General features: G+C 45.1%; 1 protein-coding gene across 1 annotated transcript in view; it reads right to left on the reverse strand.

Annotated features, from left to right (window-relative positions):
- The window catches only part of LOC137528991 (cytochrome P450 2G1-like), a 69,870-nt gene that overhangs the window by 13,277 nt on the left and 37,418 nt on the right, over positions 1-19,175 (reverse strand). Inside the window, exons 6-8 of the mRNA XM_068250839.1 lie at positions 16,998-17,133; positions 14,189-14,376; positions 3,387-3,528 (exon numbers count right to left, since the gene is read on the reverse strand). Coding sequence (XP_068106940.1) covers positions 3,387-3,528; positions 14,189-14,376; positions 16,998-17,133 — 466 coding nt within the window. The remainder of the gene's footprint in view (positions 1-3,386; positions 3,529-14,188; positions 14,377-16,997; positions 17,134-19,175) is intronic.

The raw sequence follows: 19,175 nt of genomic DNA on the forward strand, positions 1-19,175 counted from the left end.
TGTGGATCCTTCTGTTCTGCTACTCTGTACCTGGATCGCGCTAGCCACTTTTGCTAGTGCTGTGGATCCCATCTCTCGCTTGTCCCTGTTTTCGTATGTCTGTCTTGTCTGCTACGACCGCTTGCTGGAGGCTCGGTGAGGTAACCGTTAAGCAAGCGTTCGCGTCCTCTGTTTCATGTTTGTCTGTCGATGGTTAGTTAGGCGTGCTTGTCTCTATTGTGCTTATCACGTGGAGACCGCGCATAACCGTGTGCACTGTTGCAAATGAGTGCGGTGTTCGCGGTTAGCTAGCGTTTGTTATTTTCCGCATCTTCTCATTGTATTATTTGCTGTGCCTTTGCTACCCTCGTATTCTGTTCTGAGCTGCCTTATGTCACGTCTGGCGATCGCACCTCTCGCGATCGCGTTCCTATTTCATATCTGCTGTTGTGTGTGCGCGGTCGCGGGGTGGCGACTGGATTGGCGCACACACATACAACCTGTCCCTTTGCTCGTTTTCATTCGCAATCGCCTCTCTTGCGATTGCGTTCTGCGCTTCGTACAAATTCCTGTCTGGCATTTGTGGAGGTACAGAGGATTGGTTCCTCTGCACTCCCCAGCGCCATCTGCCGACAGGAATTTCCCTCTACGGGTGCGTAGCACCTTTTGCTGGGTGCCTGCAATTATACGCTTGTGGAAGATTTCCGCCGTATCAGCGCACGCGTTGTGTGCTGCACACGGAGAAAGTTCCACAATCGTTACACTCTCCTTATCTTTAAAACTAGGATGGGAGAAACTTCCTGGAGAATCTTTATTGCCCCCCTTATAGATAACCTTTTTCCTGTGTGGATGGTCTGGTTTTAGGGTGAATGGCTTCTCTCAGTAAGTACAACACAAACAAACACTCACTCACTCACATCCCCCAGGGCAGGGGTGGTGAGATGGAAGAGCACTGAGTTTCTAAAAGCCAGGCTAATGAATTAAAGGGGCTCTCCAGATCATAGTTTGGGCGCATTTACATGCGCTTGCCGCAATGGCGTTCGCGAAATCGTGACACAGATATCTTCTGTTTTAGGAAGGCAAGCTGGAGTTAATAGTTTTGAGTCGTTTTTTGAGCAAGGGGACTTTTTGCATTTTTCAGCCTTTACAAATCGTAATGACTCATTTTACATGATTGAACTGAATATTCTGTACCACCTTTATCTCACAAGTCTACATGTTATAATAATAATTAAAAAAGGGGTTACGAGAAGTGGTTTATGGGTTAATGCATGCAGTTTCTCCTGCTGATACTTCCTATCATGATGATTGTAACTAAGTCTCATCGAGTGACTAGGAGCGATTAGTGACTAGTCTCATTGATCGAGTGACTAGGAGCGATTAGGCATCACTTGATTGGCTCCTATAGTCCTGCTTACCTTCTGGCTATGCTTTACACCAGCTGTGCCCAACTTATGTGATAGTTAGAGACCCTCATCCACTGGTTGCTGCAGGAACCACCCTCCAATAGGAATCAGCCTTATTCCTATTGGAGGGAGGGTCCTGCAGTAACCAATGGGCGAGAGTCTCTAACTATCACAGCGCTACTGTAGAGAACGCAAGTACGCTGTGTATACCTATGATGCAATCCCTGATCCTCCTCATCAGCACGGATTCTTGCTTCGGCTCTCCTCTCCCAGATGCTTTGCCACTGCTCCGGCCTCTCATCTCAGCGGACAGTGTGACATCACACCCTACCAGTCAGTCAAACTGTAAAAAAACATTGCTCTATGCTGACCTTCACCCGCGGCTAGGCCGCGGCAGCTAACTGAGACCCCGGCTTCTGCTGAATAGTAGGCCTCAACTACCCACAGCTCACATAGCACTTGTGCTGGACGGTGGGGAGGAGGAGAATCACCCAGAAAGCCTCTACACATTAGGGTTGTCGCAATATACCGGTATCGCGATAAATCGCGGTTTCAATGTGCATGGTTATCATACCATGCACATTGTCAAAATACCGGTTTTTCTACTTCCGCATTCGCCGCCCGTCACCACTCAGTGAGTATTGCCTGATGAAGCGGGATCAAACCTTCGAAACGCGTTGCATATTTGGAGTTCATAAATAAAATATATTGACTGTCTTTACTACAGTCGTTGTGTGTCTACTTGGAGGAGGTAAGTCCACCACTACCTCCTCTATTTACCAAGAATTTGTTTTTTAAGCTCATTTAGCTTCTTTTTATCCTTTTGGCGCCTCTGTTACATAAAAGTTGTTTGAGATGTCTGACAGATAACAGGTATCGCCGTATCGAATGCCAATAGTTATAAGAAAAATGTAGCCAAACGACAATGACGAGTGACCAATATCACTTCAGATGACTATTGGGCAGATATCGTCAACCAGTGTGTGGATACATAATTCATTTATCTTGATGTCAGGTCTTGGTAAAGAAAAAAAAATTATAATAAGTGGCAGTCCCTAGCTGGGAACTGAAGATAACTTCAGTCCCCCACACCTAACTTCTGCATGTAGCTCCCCTTCTGTCTCTGCAGGTACCAGTAAATTTCACGTCCCATTTCTCATTATGATAAACATCATGTGCAGGGCCGGATTTGCCATAGGCGCCTGATGATGGAAAGGCGGCTCACGCCCCTCCCTTTGTGTCTCCCTCCCTCTTTCCCTATGCAGAGCCCTGATGAGTGTGTAAATGAGAGGTAACTCACCCAGCTCTTGGCATTCCATTGATAAGATCTCACGTCAGTCGGGGGCACCACTAGCTACTTTTTACTGAGGGTACTTCTGGCTACCTAATGCCAAGGGACACCAGTGGCTACCTATGATGGGCAAGGGAAATAATGGAGAAGTGACAGCTGGGCCAGCCAGCTCATTTGTGGTGCAGTTCGGTGGAGGTTTGTAGGCTCATGGAGGGAGAAGTCTAGGGTGCCAGGACATCTGTGCATATAGGCTCCTGTGAGGTAAATCCTGGCCTGATCATGTGTCTCATGCCTGGTTGTCTCCTGATACTTACTGAAACAGAGATGGCGGATTCCCTCCTGCAGAAGGTACAGCGCAAGAGAAGCAGGTAGTGGTCAGGTGGGGCAAGCACTCAGACAGTTCACCAAAACTTCAATTTACTTTTCAGTCCTGCAAGGACTGAAATTCAGTCGGTGAAGCTATGTGTGAATAAATTCAAAGTTCAGTTAGGCCTGGAAACCACTAGAAGCGCTTTTCTGAGCGCTTTGTGATTTGAAAAGTTCTTGCTAATGTAATGCTATGGGTGTGATCCCACTTGAGCGATGAGATTTTGAAATCTCCCATAGCATTGCATTAGCAAGAGCGTTTTCAAATCACTAGTGGTTAGAAAAGGCTTCTAGTGGGTTTGAGCCCTTATTCTGTCACAAAACTTCTTAGGAAGTAAAAGTACCTGCAGAGAACGGCATGAAGGCATTGTTCTTCTTAAAGCAGCCGTTGTTGTCCAGGAAATGGTCGGGGTTGAACTTGTGTGGAGTAGAAAATTCCTTTGGATCATGTAGAACAGAACACAACAATGGATAGACAACTGTACCCTAAACAAATAAAGAAGGGTGGAGAAGGAGAAGTTTAGACACACTTGACTTGTCAGACTTTTAACCTAGGAGTATAACAACTGGTTCATCATGACCCATTTTCTGTGGTCCTTTCTCTAACTCAGGCTGGCGATAGGTATGGATATTGGGGGTGGGGGGCACCCATCAAAGATTTTCTGGAGGCCATCATGATTAGTAGTTACACCTCACGTATTAAAGGTATATCAACATTATATCACATAAAATTACCCTAGCGCTCAGTCACGCAGCACCCCTGATGAGTCACATAGGCCAGGGCTTAGAAGGCAGATCAAGACTGATGCTGCAGAGTAAAACACAAGCTATACGATGATGCTCTACAACGATGTATTCGATATGCTGTTAATATACTTTTAACTTGTGAGTGCACTTCCAACCCTTCAATAGAATGGCAAAGATTTCTATTGCAAGATTTTATTAATCCCATTTGAAATACATCTGAGCATTGTTTTCTTGCCCTAAGGCTACTTTCACACCAAGACGTTGCGTTTTAAGGGACGTTAAGGTTGCATAACGTGCCCCTAACGCAACGCGTGGTGGTGTTGAAGTTGGACGTCGGATTGAGCCGCGTTATGCTGCTCTCAAAGCAGCCGCTCCAGGATAGTGATGGGAAGTCCGGATCTTTTTAAGGATTCGGATCATTCAAATCGGATCATTGAAAAGATCCGGATCTTTGAACCAAATCATTTGAATCATTTTACTAGGGAAGCAGACTGGGGGTGAAATGACTAGCAGGACAGGACTTTCCCTGCACTGTACATTCTGTATGTTCCTGTTTCTTCCAGACAGACATCCACTGTGAACCAAATCTTTCACTGTGATGATCCGGATGATTCGTCTCACAAAAAAGATTCGGATCAAATGAACGATTCGTTCATGATCCGGACAACACTACGAGTCCCACCATGAGTCACTACAGTGCAGTGAATATTAATTAGCCATGTGGCTAGTCACTGAGCATGTTCAAACAATCTAACGCAGCTCTATAGGGGTATAACGTACAGCATGCTGCACTTTCATTTAACGTGCAGCGTTATACCCTAACACAACGTGTGCACTGTGAACAGCACATTGATTTTACAGTGCTGTGAGTTAGGCTGCGTTACTGGCTGCTGTAACGTGGGACTTTAACGTCCCACTGTGAAACCAGCCTAAAGGGAATCTGAAGGGAAAATTAAGTTACTGTAATGATCCGCCCAGCTGGATGCACTGGCAGACAGCTGTTTGACCATTCCTCTAGTCTGTGGGCTGCAGGTCTCTGCAAGAGAGACCTGTTTTTCCATTACACGTTTCTGGTCTGTTCTGCTGCTGGGGAATTTGCATACACTCGTTATGCAAATCCCTTACCTGCCTCCTTTGATGACTGGCAGTATAAAAAGCTATGTTTCCCAGAGTCCTTTGCTGGTCATAAGGGTTAGTTCCTGTGTAACACTCCTGGAGTATCAGTCTTGCTCATTGTTTGAAGATTAGCTTAGAGTAATTCCTGGAACTGCACTAAGCAGATTCCCTAGTGCAGTTAGGATTGCATATCTGTTTTGTTTGTCTGTTGCGATTGTCCTGTCCCAGCGGTGGTTGACAGGAAGTCATTCTGATCTTTGTTCTTGGAGTATAGCTGGAGCAGCGGTTGCTACCAGCTAACTCATCTGTTCTGTCTTGCCAGGATCGCACTCGCCTTGCGCTAGTGCTGTGGATCCATCTGATCTCCATCTCTCTTTCTATACTTGGATCGCACTAGCCTCTTGCGCTAGTGTTGTGGATCCTTCTGTTCTGTCTTCCTGGATCGCACTAGCCTCTTGCGCTAGTGCTGTGGATCCTATCTCTCGCTTATTACTGTTTTCGTGTATCTGTCTTGTCTGCTACGAACGCTTGCTGGAGGCTCGGTGAGGTAACCGTTAAGCAAGCGTTTGCGTCCTCTGTTTCATCTTTGTCTGTCCGTGGTTAGTTAGGCGTGCTTGTCTCTGTTGTGCTTATCACGCGGAGACCGCGCATAAATGCGTGCACTGTTGCGAATGAGTGCGGTGTTCGCATTTAGCTAGCGTTTGTTATTTTCCTTATCTTCTCATTGTATGATTTGCTGTGCCTTTGCTACTCTCGTGCTCTGCCTTGCTGTAGCCTTGTGTCACCTCTGGCAATCGCCTCTCTCGCGATTGCGTTCCTGCTTCATATCTGCTGTTGTGTATGCACCGTCGCGGGTTGGCGACTAGTTTGGTGCACACACATACAATCTGTCCCTTTGCTCAATCTCATTCGCAATCGCTTCTTAGGCGATTGCGTTCTCACTCGGTTTCCTTTGTTGTGTGTCCGCCGTCGCAGGTGGCGGCTAGATTGGTGGACATACATACATTCCTCATCTGTGCTTATTCGGTCTTGTGTCGCTGTTAGCAATCGCCATCTCTGGCGATTGCCTTCTCACTTTGTCTTCATGGTTGTGTGTTCATCGTCGCAGGGTGGCGACTAGTTTGGTGGACACACATACCCTCTGTCGCTTTGATCTCTCTCTTTCAGGGCTATCTTGGCCTGCGTTTCTTCCCTTCGTGCAATTCCTGTCTGGCGTGTGTGGCAGGGCAGAGGAGCTGTTCCTCTGCACTCCACAGCTCCATCTGTCGACAGGAATTTCCCTCTACAGGTGCATTGCACCTTTTGCTGGGTTCCCGAAAATTACACGCTTGTGGAGGACTTCCGCAGTGTCAGCGCACGTCTTGTGCACTGATCACGGAGAGAATTCCACAATCGTTACAGTATGACCAGCCAAACCGAAATTCCCAGTGTAGAGGGAATTTCCGATTCGTACGATTTGGTCAAAGATGGGTCCTGTATCTTTAAGAGGTTTAAGATACTGGACTCTGAAACCAGAAATGAGTTTATATCAGAATGTTCCAGATTCTTGGCAAATCCTGAATTTCAGGCCACCAATATTTCCACTTGGAGTGCTCAGATTACTTACAATCTTTTCCAAGGGGATCTGTTTGTGTGGGTGGATGAGTGTGCCAGACACGTGAATCTGAGACATAACCCTTGCAGATTTCTGAGTCATGTATTCCCCTGCCAGGTTATTTCTATGAGTTTTTTCCTGCAGTGCATGATGCTGATCAGATTGGGTTATGCAGCATTTCTGTGTCATTTCCATATGTTAATGAGTTGGTGCTTGCAGGCCAGTCTGCTGATTTGGCTTGTCAGCCAAAAGATTCGTTGCCCATAGCAACCACTAATAAAGAGGTTATTTCTGTCAAGTCTGAAATGTACAAAACCATTCAGTATGATCATGATGTTTACAATGATGTTGCTCCATCTCCGGGTTTTTTGCCCCAATCCAAAGCTTATGTGGATCCTATTATAGGTAGGATCGCACACTATATTAAAGCAGTTAAAAAATCTGTTCTTGTTCCTGAACTCCACCCATATGGAGATTATCTGGATACTGGCTTGTTTGAACCTCCATTTGCCTCATGGGACATTGGGGCCTTGATGGAGGAATTTGATTTTGATTGGGAAGCTTTTTGCGATTTTTACATCGCAAAAAGCGAAGATGTCTTGAATGATTGTCTCAATTCTATGTACCTTTTGATTGATTCCGATGAATGTGACGAGGGTGATGTGGATCTGGTGATTTATGTATGGCAGACGATTTTGGATGAGTTGCACACACACCAATCAATTGATTCCAATGAAGGGACATCGTTGTCGGATGATTGTTCCTGCCTTTCTGGGATAAAGCATGTGAGTCTTGACATTGTGCGATCTGAAATGAGTGGGTGTGCCACTGTGGTTGATTCCTGTGCGAATCCTGGAGGATTCTCTCCTGACAGTGTGCAGCTTGAATCTGTGCAATCTGATGCCTGTTTCTCAGATGTTCCTGCAGATTGTGATCAGCATGAATGTGCCAGTTTTCTCAAGGATGTGTGGGACCCCTTGTCATTCCGAGACAGATCTTTAAGATCTTCCATCTGTGATCCTGCTATGGGGAAAATTCCTAAATTATGCAGCATTAAAAGTAAAATATGTCTATTAAATTTTTTCCTGATGTTGTCGCTATTTCTACTGCAAATGTGTCTTTGTCTCACCCTGTTCACACCTGTAAGGGCCCGTTGCCTGGTGACAGTTGCTCCAGTGTTTCTGTCCTGAACGCCTTACAGTCTGCCCCGCAGATCGCGGAGGTTTGCGCTATGGAAGCGTCAGTTTCACAACCTAAAGCGATTTTTGATTCGCAAGTTTTGCGTTCTGACTCCTCGGATTTGACATTGTTAACCGAATCTAAGAGTGAGACAGCGCTTCGGTTTTGCGAATCTGACTGTGAAGCATCTTTGCTGGGTCCAGAGAAAGTTTCTCTGAGCCTGCCCTGTACCATGAATAACAATATGATGTCCAATCACACTGACATTTGTGAGTCCCTTTCTTGTTCTGCGAAAAATGCTGATTCTGCACCCTGTACTTTGGATGAGTTAATATGGCCTTGTTTAGAGTCTCCTGCAGTGTCCCTAGAGGCTCGTCTAGGTATTGCTACTATACTCACCTGTTTTTCTGCAGTTTTGGAGTTGCAAGCTAGTTTGACTGCTACGCAGAATTCTGGGTGCAGCGAGATTAAAGTTAGGGAGTCAGTGTGTGTTCCAGTAAATATTCCTGTACGTTCCGCTCATGATGATGAAATTCAGTCTCAGTTTTTGGTGGAACCTTCCCTGGGACATATGCCCTGTCCACAAAATAAAGTTCCAGGTTTGCCCTGTAACATGGATAGTTCAGAATCCTTCTTAGAAAACTTGAAAAATGATGTTCCTGAGGTCTTGCCTGATGTCCTGGAGGTCTCCGAGTTCCTCCCAAAGGGTGCAGAACTTGTAGGAGATGTCTCCTGCCCCCCAAGTCCTTCTGAGGTGTTGCCCACTTCAGTAGGCATTGCTGCCTTGCTGGCTTCTTTTTCAGCTCTGGTGGAGCTTCAGTCATGTGTAGTCAATGCTCCTGAGGTTTTGTTTGATGCTCTGGAGGTCTCCGAGTTCCTCCCAAAGGGTGCAGAACTTATAGGAGATGCCTCTGGCTCTCCAACTCCTTCTGAAGTATTGCTCACTTCAGTAGGCATTCCTGCCATGCTGACTACTTCTGCAGCTCTTGTGGAGCTTCAGTTATGCGTAGTCAATGATGAGTTTTTGTCAGATACCATTACAGTCACTGAGACTTCTAAGCCTGAGTCCGAGTTTTTTTTTGAAAGTCCATTCCTTGAGACCACTGCTCATGATGATTCTCTGCCCGGTACTGGTTTTGGTCCTGTCGGACTCTGAGGTTGGCAGTTCCCCGACATATTCTGAGGTTTCTCCTGTGCTGGTGTACCCCAATAGGCTCTGTGACCCAGAAAGCCCAAGTGTGCCTCGGTTACCAGCGTACTCAGATGCTTCCTCGGTGGAGACATGCTCTGATTTAGCCTGCCTGCTTGCATGCCCAGAAGTGGTCCCTGAAAGTCCTGATCTTGATGGGTGTCCTCGTAATTCTGAATCCAGAATAGTCATTGGTTCCATAGGAGGGCTTGATAGTTCTCCATGTGAGCCTGGTGATTGTTCTGCCCTCTTGGGATCTCTGTGGAGCTTCTAAAGGTTCTTGGAGATTCCGGGAGAAATTTTGCTTGGTACCCTGGATAAGATCAACAGTGGCTTTTGTGTTGTAAGGGACACTTCGAACAGGTATTGTGGCAGGTTTGGTATTTTCGGACGCTCCCTGGAAGGTGGTGGGTATTGTCTGGAGGGTGTCGATGGCTTCTTCTCTGGCGTTCACAGTCCTGATGGGTGTTATACTGAGACTGGTAGTACTGATGGACATGTTTCGGTGGCGTTTGCTTCCGATGAGGTCGGTTTCGGCTGGACTGACTCTGGAATTGGGCCTTGTCGGGCTGTCCTGACCTTCATGAGTCTTCAGTTAGAGTCTTTTGTTAATATCAGTTTAGAGGCTCGTCTGGAATCCGACCCTAGAGGGGGGGGGGTACTGTAATGATCCGCCCAGCTGGATGCACTGGCAGACAGCTGTTTGACCATTCCTCTAGTCTGTGGGCTGCAGGTCTCTGCAAGAGAGACCTGTTTTTCCATTACAAGTTTCTGGTCTGTTCTGCTGCTGGGGAATTTGCATACACTCGTTATGCAAATCCCTTACCTGCCTCCTTTGATGACTGGCAGTATAAAGAGCTATGTTTCCTAGAGTCCTTTGCTGGTCATAAGGGTTAGTTCATGTGTAACACTCCTGGAGTATCAGCATTGCTCATTGTTTGAAGATTAGCTTAGAGTAATTCCTGGAACTGCACTAGGCAGAATCCCTAGTGCAGTTAGGATTGCATATCTGTTTTGTTTGTCTGTTGCGATTGTCCTGTCCCAGCGGTGGTCGACAGGAAGTCGTTCTGATCTTTGTTCTTGGAGTATAGCTGGAGCAGCGGTTGCTACCAGCTATCTCATCTGTTCTGTCTTGCCAGGATCGCACTCGCCTTGCGCTAGTGCTGTGGATCCTTCTGTCCTGTCTTCCTGGATCGCACTAGCCTCTTGCGCTAGTGCTGTGGATCCTATCTCTCGCTTATTCCTGTTTTCGTGTATCTGTCTTGTCTGCTACGAACGCTTGCTGGAGGCTCGGTGAGGTAACCGTTAAGCAAGCGCTCGCGTCCTCTGTTTCATGTTTGTCTGTCCGTGGTTAGTTAGGCTTGCTTGTCTGTTGTGCTTATCACGCTGAGACCGCGCATAAACGCGTGCACTGTAGCGAATGAGTGCGGTGTTCACGTTTATCTAGCGTTTGTTATTTTCCTTATCTTCTCATTGTATGGTTTGCTGTGCTTTTGCTACTCTCGTGCTCTGCCTTGCTGTAGCCTTGTGTCACCTCTGGCAATTGCCTCTCTCGCGATTGCGTTCCTGCTTCATATCTGCTGTTGTGTATGGACCGTCGCGGGTTGGCGACTAGTTTGGTGCACACACATACAATCTGTCCCATTTCTCAATCTCATTCGCAATCGCTTCTCAGGCGATTTCGTTCTCACTCGGTTTCCTTTGTTGTGTGTCCGCCATCGCAGGTGGCGGCTAGATTGGTGGACATTAGTGTTGGGCGAACATCCAGATGTTCAGGTTCGGGGTGGTTTGGCCGAACATGCCCCCGATATTCGGCATGTTCGGGCCGAACCCCGAACCCAACCCGAACATGTCCCTTTGGGGCCCCCTATAGGGTCCCAGCATAAAGGGAGAGCATGCCCCGAGCGCGGGGGGTCGGAAATGCCCCCCACCCCTCCCCGCTAAGCTCTCCCTTCTGCTGGACCCTATAAAATTACATTGAAGTCCCCCAAAGTACCTGGCAGGAGGAGGGCAGTAAGCGGGCAGCCGGAGATCACAGGCGCTAGTACCATCTGGTACTTCCGCCCTCTCTCTGACGCACTTCCTGTTTACATTTGTAAGTCGCGTCAAGAGAGAGCAGAAGTACCGCGATGACGCGTACGAGGGTACGCGTCATCTACATGATGACACGTACCCTCGTACGCGTCATCGCGGTACTTCTGCTCTCTCTTGACGCGACTTACAAATGTAAAAAGGAAGTGCGTCAGAGAGAGGGCGGAAGTACCAGATGGTGCTAGCGCCTGTGATCTCCGGCTGCCCGCTTCCTGCCCTCCTCCTGCCAGGTACTTTGGGGGACTTCAATGTAATTTTATAGGGTCCAGCAGAAGGGAGAGCTTAGCGAGGAGGGGTGGGGGGCATTTCCGACCCCCCCCCCCGCGCTCGGGGCATGCTCTCCCTTTATGCTGGGACCCTATAGGAGGCTTTGTTCGGCCGGACATGGCTGTGTTCGGCCGAACACAGAAGGCCTGTTCGGGTTCGGGCAGCGTGGCCGAGCACCCTCCCGAACACCATGAGGTGTTCGGGGGGTGCCGAACCGAACCCGAACAGGCCAAAATCCGGGCGAACCCGAACAGTGGCGAACACTGTTTTCGCCCATCACTAGTGGACATACATACATCCCTCATCTGTGCTTATTCGGTCTTGTGTCGCTGTTAGCAATCGCCATCTCTGGCGATTGCCTTCTCACTTTGTCTTCATGGTTGTGTGTTCATCGTCGCAGGGTGGCGACTAGTTTGGTGGACACACATACCCTCTGTCGCTTTGATCTCTCTCTTTCAGGGCTATCTTGCCCTGCGTTTCTTCCCTTCGTGCAATTCCTGTCTGGCGTGTGTGGCATGGCAGAGGAGCTGTTCCTCTGCACTCCACAGCTCCATCTATCGACAGGAATTTCCCTCTACAGGTGCATTGCACCTTTTGCTGGGTTCCCACAAATTACACGCTTGTGGAGGACTTCCGCAGTGTCAGCGCACGTCTTGTGCGCTGATCACGGAGAGAATTCCACAATCGTTACAGTTACGATATAATTAATTGTATGTGTGGTACAGCTAAAAAAAGAATATAACATTAGTAGCACAGATATGAGTCTCATATTGTTTCCAGTACAGGAAGAGTTATGAAACTTCAGTTATCTATGCAAAAGAGCTTCTCTGAGCTCTCCCACTAATTTAGTCAGAGATCAGTGCTCCTTTCTGAAGCACTTATCTCAACCTGTCTCTCACTGTCTATTTGTTTAAGATTTTACTGCAGAGCTAATGACCCTTTGAACTTTCCTGCTCTGTTTCATAGTTTAAAATACAGTATAGTTTGTAAACTGCAAATATTATAGAATGATGCAATGTTATAAAAAAAGCTATATATCTGAAAATAAAAATATGAGACTTGTCTTTGCTACTAATATTCTATAAATTACCCGTACTACACATACAATTCATTATATACGTTTTTTTTTCACTTCAGTGTCACTTTAAAGAGGAACTACAGTGAAAAACAATGTAATGAAAAAAGTGCTAAATTTTTACAATTTACTTATTTAGAAATGATTTAGTCAGTGTTTGCCCATTTGTAAAAATCTTTCCTTTCACTGATTTACATTCTGACATTTATCACATGGGGAAATCTTTACTGGTGGCAGGTGATATCTGTAGAAGGAGATGCTGCTTTTTAGGCAGTTGGAAACAGTTGTTTCCCACAATGGGATCTATTCACAAAACTTCTCATAAATGACTTATTTATTACCCAATTGATAAAAATAACCTGTAGCACATTTACAAGCAAAATAATCACTTTGTTCCTGATTCACTTCATTTCAATATTACTTTTCTTACCTTAATTATATTATATTTTTGCTTTTTGGCAGCTTAAATAAAGTAACATAGATAAGGTGAAAACAGAGGCAAACAGGTAAAAAAAGCTTTGTCAATCCTGCCCATTGCATCAAGGCTCCCACAGTGGGATGTCAGTACCTAGGTGCTGACATCACACTGTGGGAGGGGTTTCACTACAATATAGAGCCATACACAGAGAAAAGGTAAAGATTTCTCATGGGAAAGGAAAGGGGGTATCAGCTACTGATTGGGATGAAGTTCAATCCTTGGTTACAGTTCCTCTTTAAAAAAAATGTATTTCCTACTTTGCACTGCTGCAGAAAAGGCTTCGGCAATAACAGTATAACATGCACATTGTTAGTAAGGCAGTGTTCATGTATATTGAAATTCAAGCGTGATTTGAGATTTTCTGCAAATGCAATCGCTGTACATGTAATGTATTTCAATGGCATTGCGTTTCATTCATGATTGTCTGCGAAATTGCATTCACAATTTTTCTGCATTTAAAATTTGGACGGCAGGTCTGCTAATTTTCACGTGCGATTTGTCTTTCAATGCAGTCAATAGGACAGTAGAAAAAAAAGTGATGTTTTGCAGGAAAAAATGCATGGGTAGCGAAAGTTAATAATAGGTATGTATGTAAATGTTATGTAAATCGTCTACGGATGTTTGTTTAACCACCTCCCGACTGCCTAACGCAGGACTCCGCAGCACACACAATTGCTCACTCCCAGCTAAAGCAATTTCCTACCTTTATCTGGTCAGCAGGCGCCAGTCAGCCAATCAGGTGTACTGTCATACACCCTTTTCCTGCCATACTAAATCTAGCAGGAATTGCATAAATTAGGAAGCATTCAGGTGGGAGGCTTCGGTTGGACGTAATCGTAGATTACGTCTTTTACACGGACTCCCCGTGTAGGCACATCTCCCACACGATCCCCTCCCTAACTACTCACCTGTCATCCGCATCCTGGAAGCTGCAAAAAAGAAATTTAAAATCACAAACACTGGTTCGCACGACAGTGGGGGGGGGGGGGGGGGGGGCAGTCTCTCTTTAACGCAGGAGTCCGGCGGGAGTGTGTCTCTCTCGTTCCTCTGCGACGCACATGTGTCATCTTGTGAGGAGTGAGATTTGATGGAAGCTCGCATAACGTGAGCTCCCATCACTGTAAACAGCCGGTCCCAGCGATCAGCCTGCCGGCAAAGATTTTGTTTTTATTTTTTTTAATAAAAAAAAAAAAACTACAATTAGCAGCAGCAGTCATATACCACCAAAAGAAAGCTCTGTTTGTGAGAAGAAAAGGTGGTAAAATTCATTTGGGTGGTAAGTTGTGAAGTGGCAAATTGTAAAAAATGGTCTGGTCACTAGGGGGGCATAAACCACTGGCCCTCAAGTGAGTAAAAAGAATACAAACATCACAAATGCAGAATCATGCATGCACACACAAAAAGTCACACCTTAGGAATTATGTATCCCTTGAAGTTGGTATTTTGTGTGACTGCATGTGGAAGATTAAGTGGGAGTATATCAGAAAACCTCTGCACTTCATGGGTTACAGCATCCATATATGGCATTCTGCTGCGATCTTGAGTACTCGGTATGTGATTTTCTCCAATTACACGATCGATTTCCTCATGCAGTTTGGCTGGAAAAAAATTTGCAGTGTTTGTATTATGCTCCTCTTTATCCTCAATAGATTTTACTGAAAATGTTACAATGCAACATAAACCATTCTACAGTATAGTCTACAGAGAATTAGGTTTCCAGTAGTTAAACATTGTCAGGGGCGTAACTAGAAATCACTGGGCTCCCCTGTAAAAAACTTTGGATGATGCCATAAGTATAGTTACGTTTGTTTTGAACAGCAGGAGAGATTGGCAGCGCTTCCAGACAGACAGAGGCTACACCCAAATTAACTATCTGCATAGATGTGCAGAGCTCGAAAAATGGGCAACTTGCATTCAAAACCTGTACAGCAAAGAAGGGCGTTAGCTTCAGCAAACATAATATGTGCACAACTTATTCCGTATTATTTTTGCTGAAGCTAATGCCCTTATTTGCTGTACCTGTTTTGAATGCAAATTGTGTAATTTGCCATTTTTCCAGCTCTGCACATCCATGCATGTAGTTAATTTGGGTGCAACCATTGTCTGGAAGCACTGCCAATCCCTCCTGCTGTACCAAACAAATGTAAGTATACCCATGGCTAGCTGAATCCACGTACTTCAGTTTGTAGTAAAACTTTTAGATGAGGGATTAGTGCATAATTTGCATCTGATTTGTATTCAAGGTGTGTATTTTAGCCCCGGAGGGGGGGGGGGGGGATCTGCACACCTCTGTTGGTTTAATTTCATTTGCAGCCTGAGAGTGCTATAAACTGTTTGCTGTTTTTTGGAAAAAAAAATAAAAAATGTGTATACCATTTATGGCTAGCAGCACCAGGTAGAAATTATGTTTTAACTATTAGACTAGTGGTTAGGCCTCTTCTGTGAGGGCCTGTCATCGCCATGGAAGAGAATCTAGTAGGGAATAATTTGTGCATATATTATTTTTGCTGAAGCTAACGACCTCCTTTGCTGTACCTGTTTTGAAGGCAAGTTTTGTAATCTGCCCATTTTTTGAGCTCTGCACATCTATGCAGGTAGTTAAATGCCCCTTTAACCCCAGCGAAAAACTGTAAAATTTAGAATATGTACAAACATATACAAATAAGAAGTACACTTTTTCCAGAGTAAAATGAGCCATAAATTACTTTTCTACTATGTTGCTATCACTTACAGTAGGTCGTAGAAATCTGACAGAAGTGACAGGTTTTGGACTGGACCATCTCTTTATAGGGGATTCTCAGGGATATATTTATTCTCAAAAGCACTTAGTGAATGGCATTTGCTCTGTCCAACTGCCAAAAAACTGTGTAGGGAGCAGGGAGTCTGGCCAGCATCTTTGTATAAATCCTTTTTAGGGAATATCTTAATAAAGAATAAAAGCCTTGCTGAGAATCCCCTATGAAGAGATGGACTAGTCCACTTATGTCATATTTCTACTGCCTACTGAAAGTGACAGCAGCATAGAAGAAAAGTAATGTATGGCTCATTTTACTCTGGAAAAAACGTACTTCTTATTTGTCTGTTTTCACATATTTTAAATTTTACAATTTTTCGCGTAGTGCCCCTTTCATTCAGGTGCTTCCACTGTCTGGAAGCGCTGCTAATCTCTCCTGCTGTACAAAATGAAACAGTAAAAGACTGGTCTGATGTCATTTGAAGGCATATTTACACTTCACTGAAGCTAACCGATAACATTGCTGATGTCAGGAAAAAGGATTCCATTGACTTGCACATACAGAGCAAATAAAAGTGACTGCTCTTTGCTTTCCCCCTGGATACAGCAGAAACTTGTTTGCATTGTTTACACATCTCAGTACAGCTCAAGTCAATCTAAACATTTTTGTACAACGGCAATCTTATGAATTACAAACATAAGTATATATCATATGGACCAGTAAGTGAAATGTGCCTCGCATTTCTCTACAGACCAGCATCGCTAGAAAAGTAGACATTAAACTGATGCTGGGCTCTTTTACACTACATGCGATTCCTATGCGATTTTACATACTATTCCGATTTATGATGGCGGAACTTCCTTTTCAATCAAAACTGCAAGCTGCAACCACCCGCCCACCCCTGCGTTATATGCTATGTGGTCTGCTTTGTTTCCAGGTAGCCACAGCAAGGATGGCAGGTCCTTGGCAATGCCGGCTGGACTGATTATGGTAGTGACGGGACTAGCATGCCAGCTTAGAAGCACTTGGTGTACCCACCGATCTGGAAAAATTGCGGCTGGTGGCTGCTGCGGTGGTTTGTTGTGATCTCTGAATATGGAGGAGTATTGTCATGGAATCATATGACATAATTGCACAAAGTGTATTATGCTCAAGTATTGTTTGTAATGATTTATGGAGTTTAACAATAAAGCTGTGGCCTTTTACAGTAGTTCCAATGGGTGTCACAGTCTATTCTTTGGTATTTGAGGCGGCAGAATGCGTCCTGTCCAGGTCATGTATGCCATCACACTTGCCTGTCTTTTGTTCAGAGTAAGGTCCTGTAGTGTGCTGCCCCTCATGTATTTCCTCCCTCCCCTCTCCCTAAAGCACTATGTGCTGTGCTACTAGGAACCATATTAGATTCACAAAGATGATTCGTTTATTTTAACATTTAGGGATTTTTATGTAAAATCCGCATGCTGTAGATGTCGACCTTCATTTACCTTGTATTTCAGGGTATTTCACAAGTATGAGAAAGGCGCTCCGCAGGGTGGTAGTGATAGTTTCTGTTCCAGCAAAGAAAAGGTTCATTATGCCCTTCGTCAAGTTTTCTGTACTGAAGTGTGGACTATCCCTCATCTGTAAACGGGAAATATCGTAGTATTAACATATAAACTCAGGGTTGCTTTATCACCTTTTGGGCTCCTCCAGCTTCCACTGCTTATTAATTTAAGAAGAGGACATCTAGAGAGAAAACTTTAGAAGGTAAAACACTAAAGTGCTGCGCTTGTATTAACTTATACCTAGTACAGACCATACAATTTTCTGTTAAGGGGCCCATACACTTATACTATTTCCCGCCGATGCACAGCAGATTCGATCACTGGCAACTCGCTGTAGAAGTCTCACTCTGCCCGTAGTACTGTTCGGTTGTAAGGGGTGACGTCACTGCTATTCTCCCAGCCAATCCATCTCCCAGATTGGTGAGACTTCTGCGGCGAGTCACTGGCCGGGACTGGATTTCAACTGCCGTTCAGGAATCATCCTACTCCTCCGCCCCCTCCCTGAAGATCAGGGTTCACATAAGTGCACTGAAACTGCTTTACAAAGCGGACAACAAACTTTATTTACACACGACTGTAAGTGTTGAATACCGCTGTTGAGCGATTAAAGGAGCTTTCTATTGAAGCAGCAAAGAGCTGAATGTGATCAAGTGTAAGAAGCACAGTGAATTTAATGTTGAATATCACTACTGAGCAATCCTTTTTTAATGATCCTTTTTAATGAACTTCCTTTTGAAACAGAAAGGAGCGGAGAGTAAAGGGTGTAATATACTGAGTGCAGCGCACACATAGCACACCAGTATATGACAAACTGAACCGCTGTGACTTAATAGGATTGGATAAGACATCAAGCAGTGAATATTGGTTGTCAATAGAGATATCTAATCAAGCACAGTTAGGGGTCAGTGTGTATGAGGTGTGTGATTGTGTGGGTGGTTATCTGGCCAGATAGGTAGCTGTGAATAGGGTTGCCAGGTGTCCGGTTTTAGACCGGACAGTCCGGTTTTTGGCCGCTGTGTCCTGTCCAAAAAGGCATGTTAAACCGGACAATTAAGATGTCCGGTTTTATGCCTTTTGCCACTTGCCTCCACCCGTCCACCAGCGCTGCGCGACCGCTGATTCGCTGCCTGGCTGTCAGTCAAAGGCACAGCCAGCCAGCTTACGCGGCGTAAGTTACGCCAGCTTAAGTACCGCCCCCGAGCCCGCGCTTCCCGACGTTGCTACGGCAACGCCAACGCTGCGTTGCCAACGCACGCATGACGTGCGTCACTCACGTCATTTGCAATTCGATTCTGCATCTGCGAAGGAAGCAAGGTAAGGTCAGGAGTCTGGAGATATGGTGAGTGAGTGACCCATAATTCTCTGGTTGTATTTCCGCTCTTTGTGTGCATTGGCTCCGCTCTATCTCCCCTCCGTATAGTCCAGGCGTGACTTTCAATCTCATTCAATCTCGCCTGAGCCCGCTGCTTACTATACTTTACACTTGAATTCATACTATTGTACAACGCAATTTATACTGTTATACTGTTATATTTGTTATATGTGCTCAAAATGTGTACATACATGTATGCGCAGATTTATATTTTAACTTTATGCCTATGTATGTCCACTTTATTGTTCTCAATAAAAAATTTTGGTGGGAAAAAATAAATAAATTTTAAAACTTCCCGCAAGAAATCGACCACTTCACTGTGCAAAAACGCCATAAATGCATTGCATTATTTGCATAGTTTTCCAGTTTTGTAATAGTTTTCTGCTCTGTCTCTTATTATGTGCATTTACTGGTGAAAAGCGGTCTCTTATTATGTGCATTTACTGGTGAAAAGTGGTCTCTTATGTGCATGTACTGGTGAGGACAGTTAGTGACATGGCTATGTACTCTGTAATGTGCTGCAGAAGATGTCAGTGCGATATAAATACTGTAAAAAACATTTTTTAAAAAGCCCATTGCTTAGCCCCACTCTACATAAAAGTGCGCTTCTGACTCCGCCCCTAACTCCACCCCCTGTCCGGTTTTCTCCATCAGCCGACCTGGCAACCCTAGCTGTGAATGGAAACAAATCCATTTTATGCAATTGGATTCGTATTCATTTTTAGCAAATAAATTTGTGTGAAGAT

The sequence above is a fragment of the Hyperolius riggenbachi genome, chromosome 8 (assembly GCF_040937935.1).
Source record: "Hyperolius riggenbachi isolate aHypRig1 chromosome 8, aHypRig1.pri, whole genome shotgun sequence".
In the NCBI taxonomy this organism is placed as follows: Eukaryota; Metazoa; Chordata; class Amphibia; order Anura; family Hyperoliidae; genus Hyperolius; species Hyperolius riggenbachi.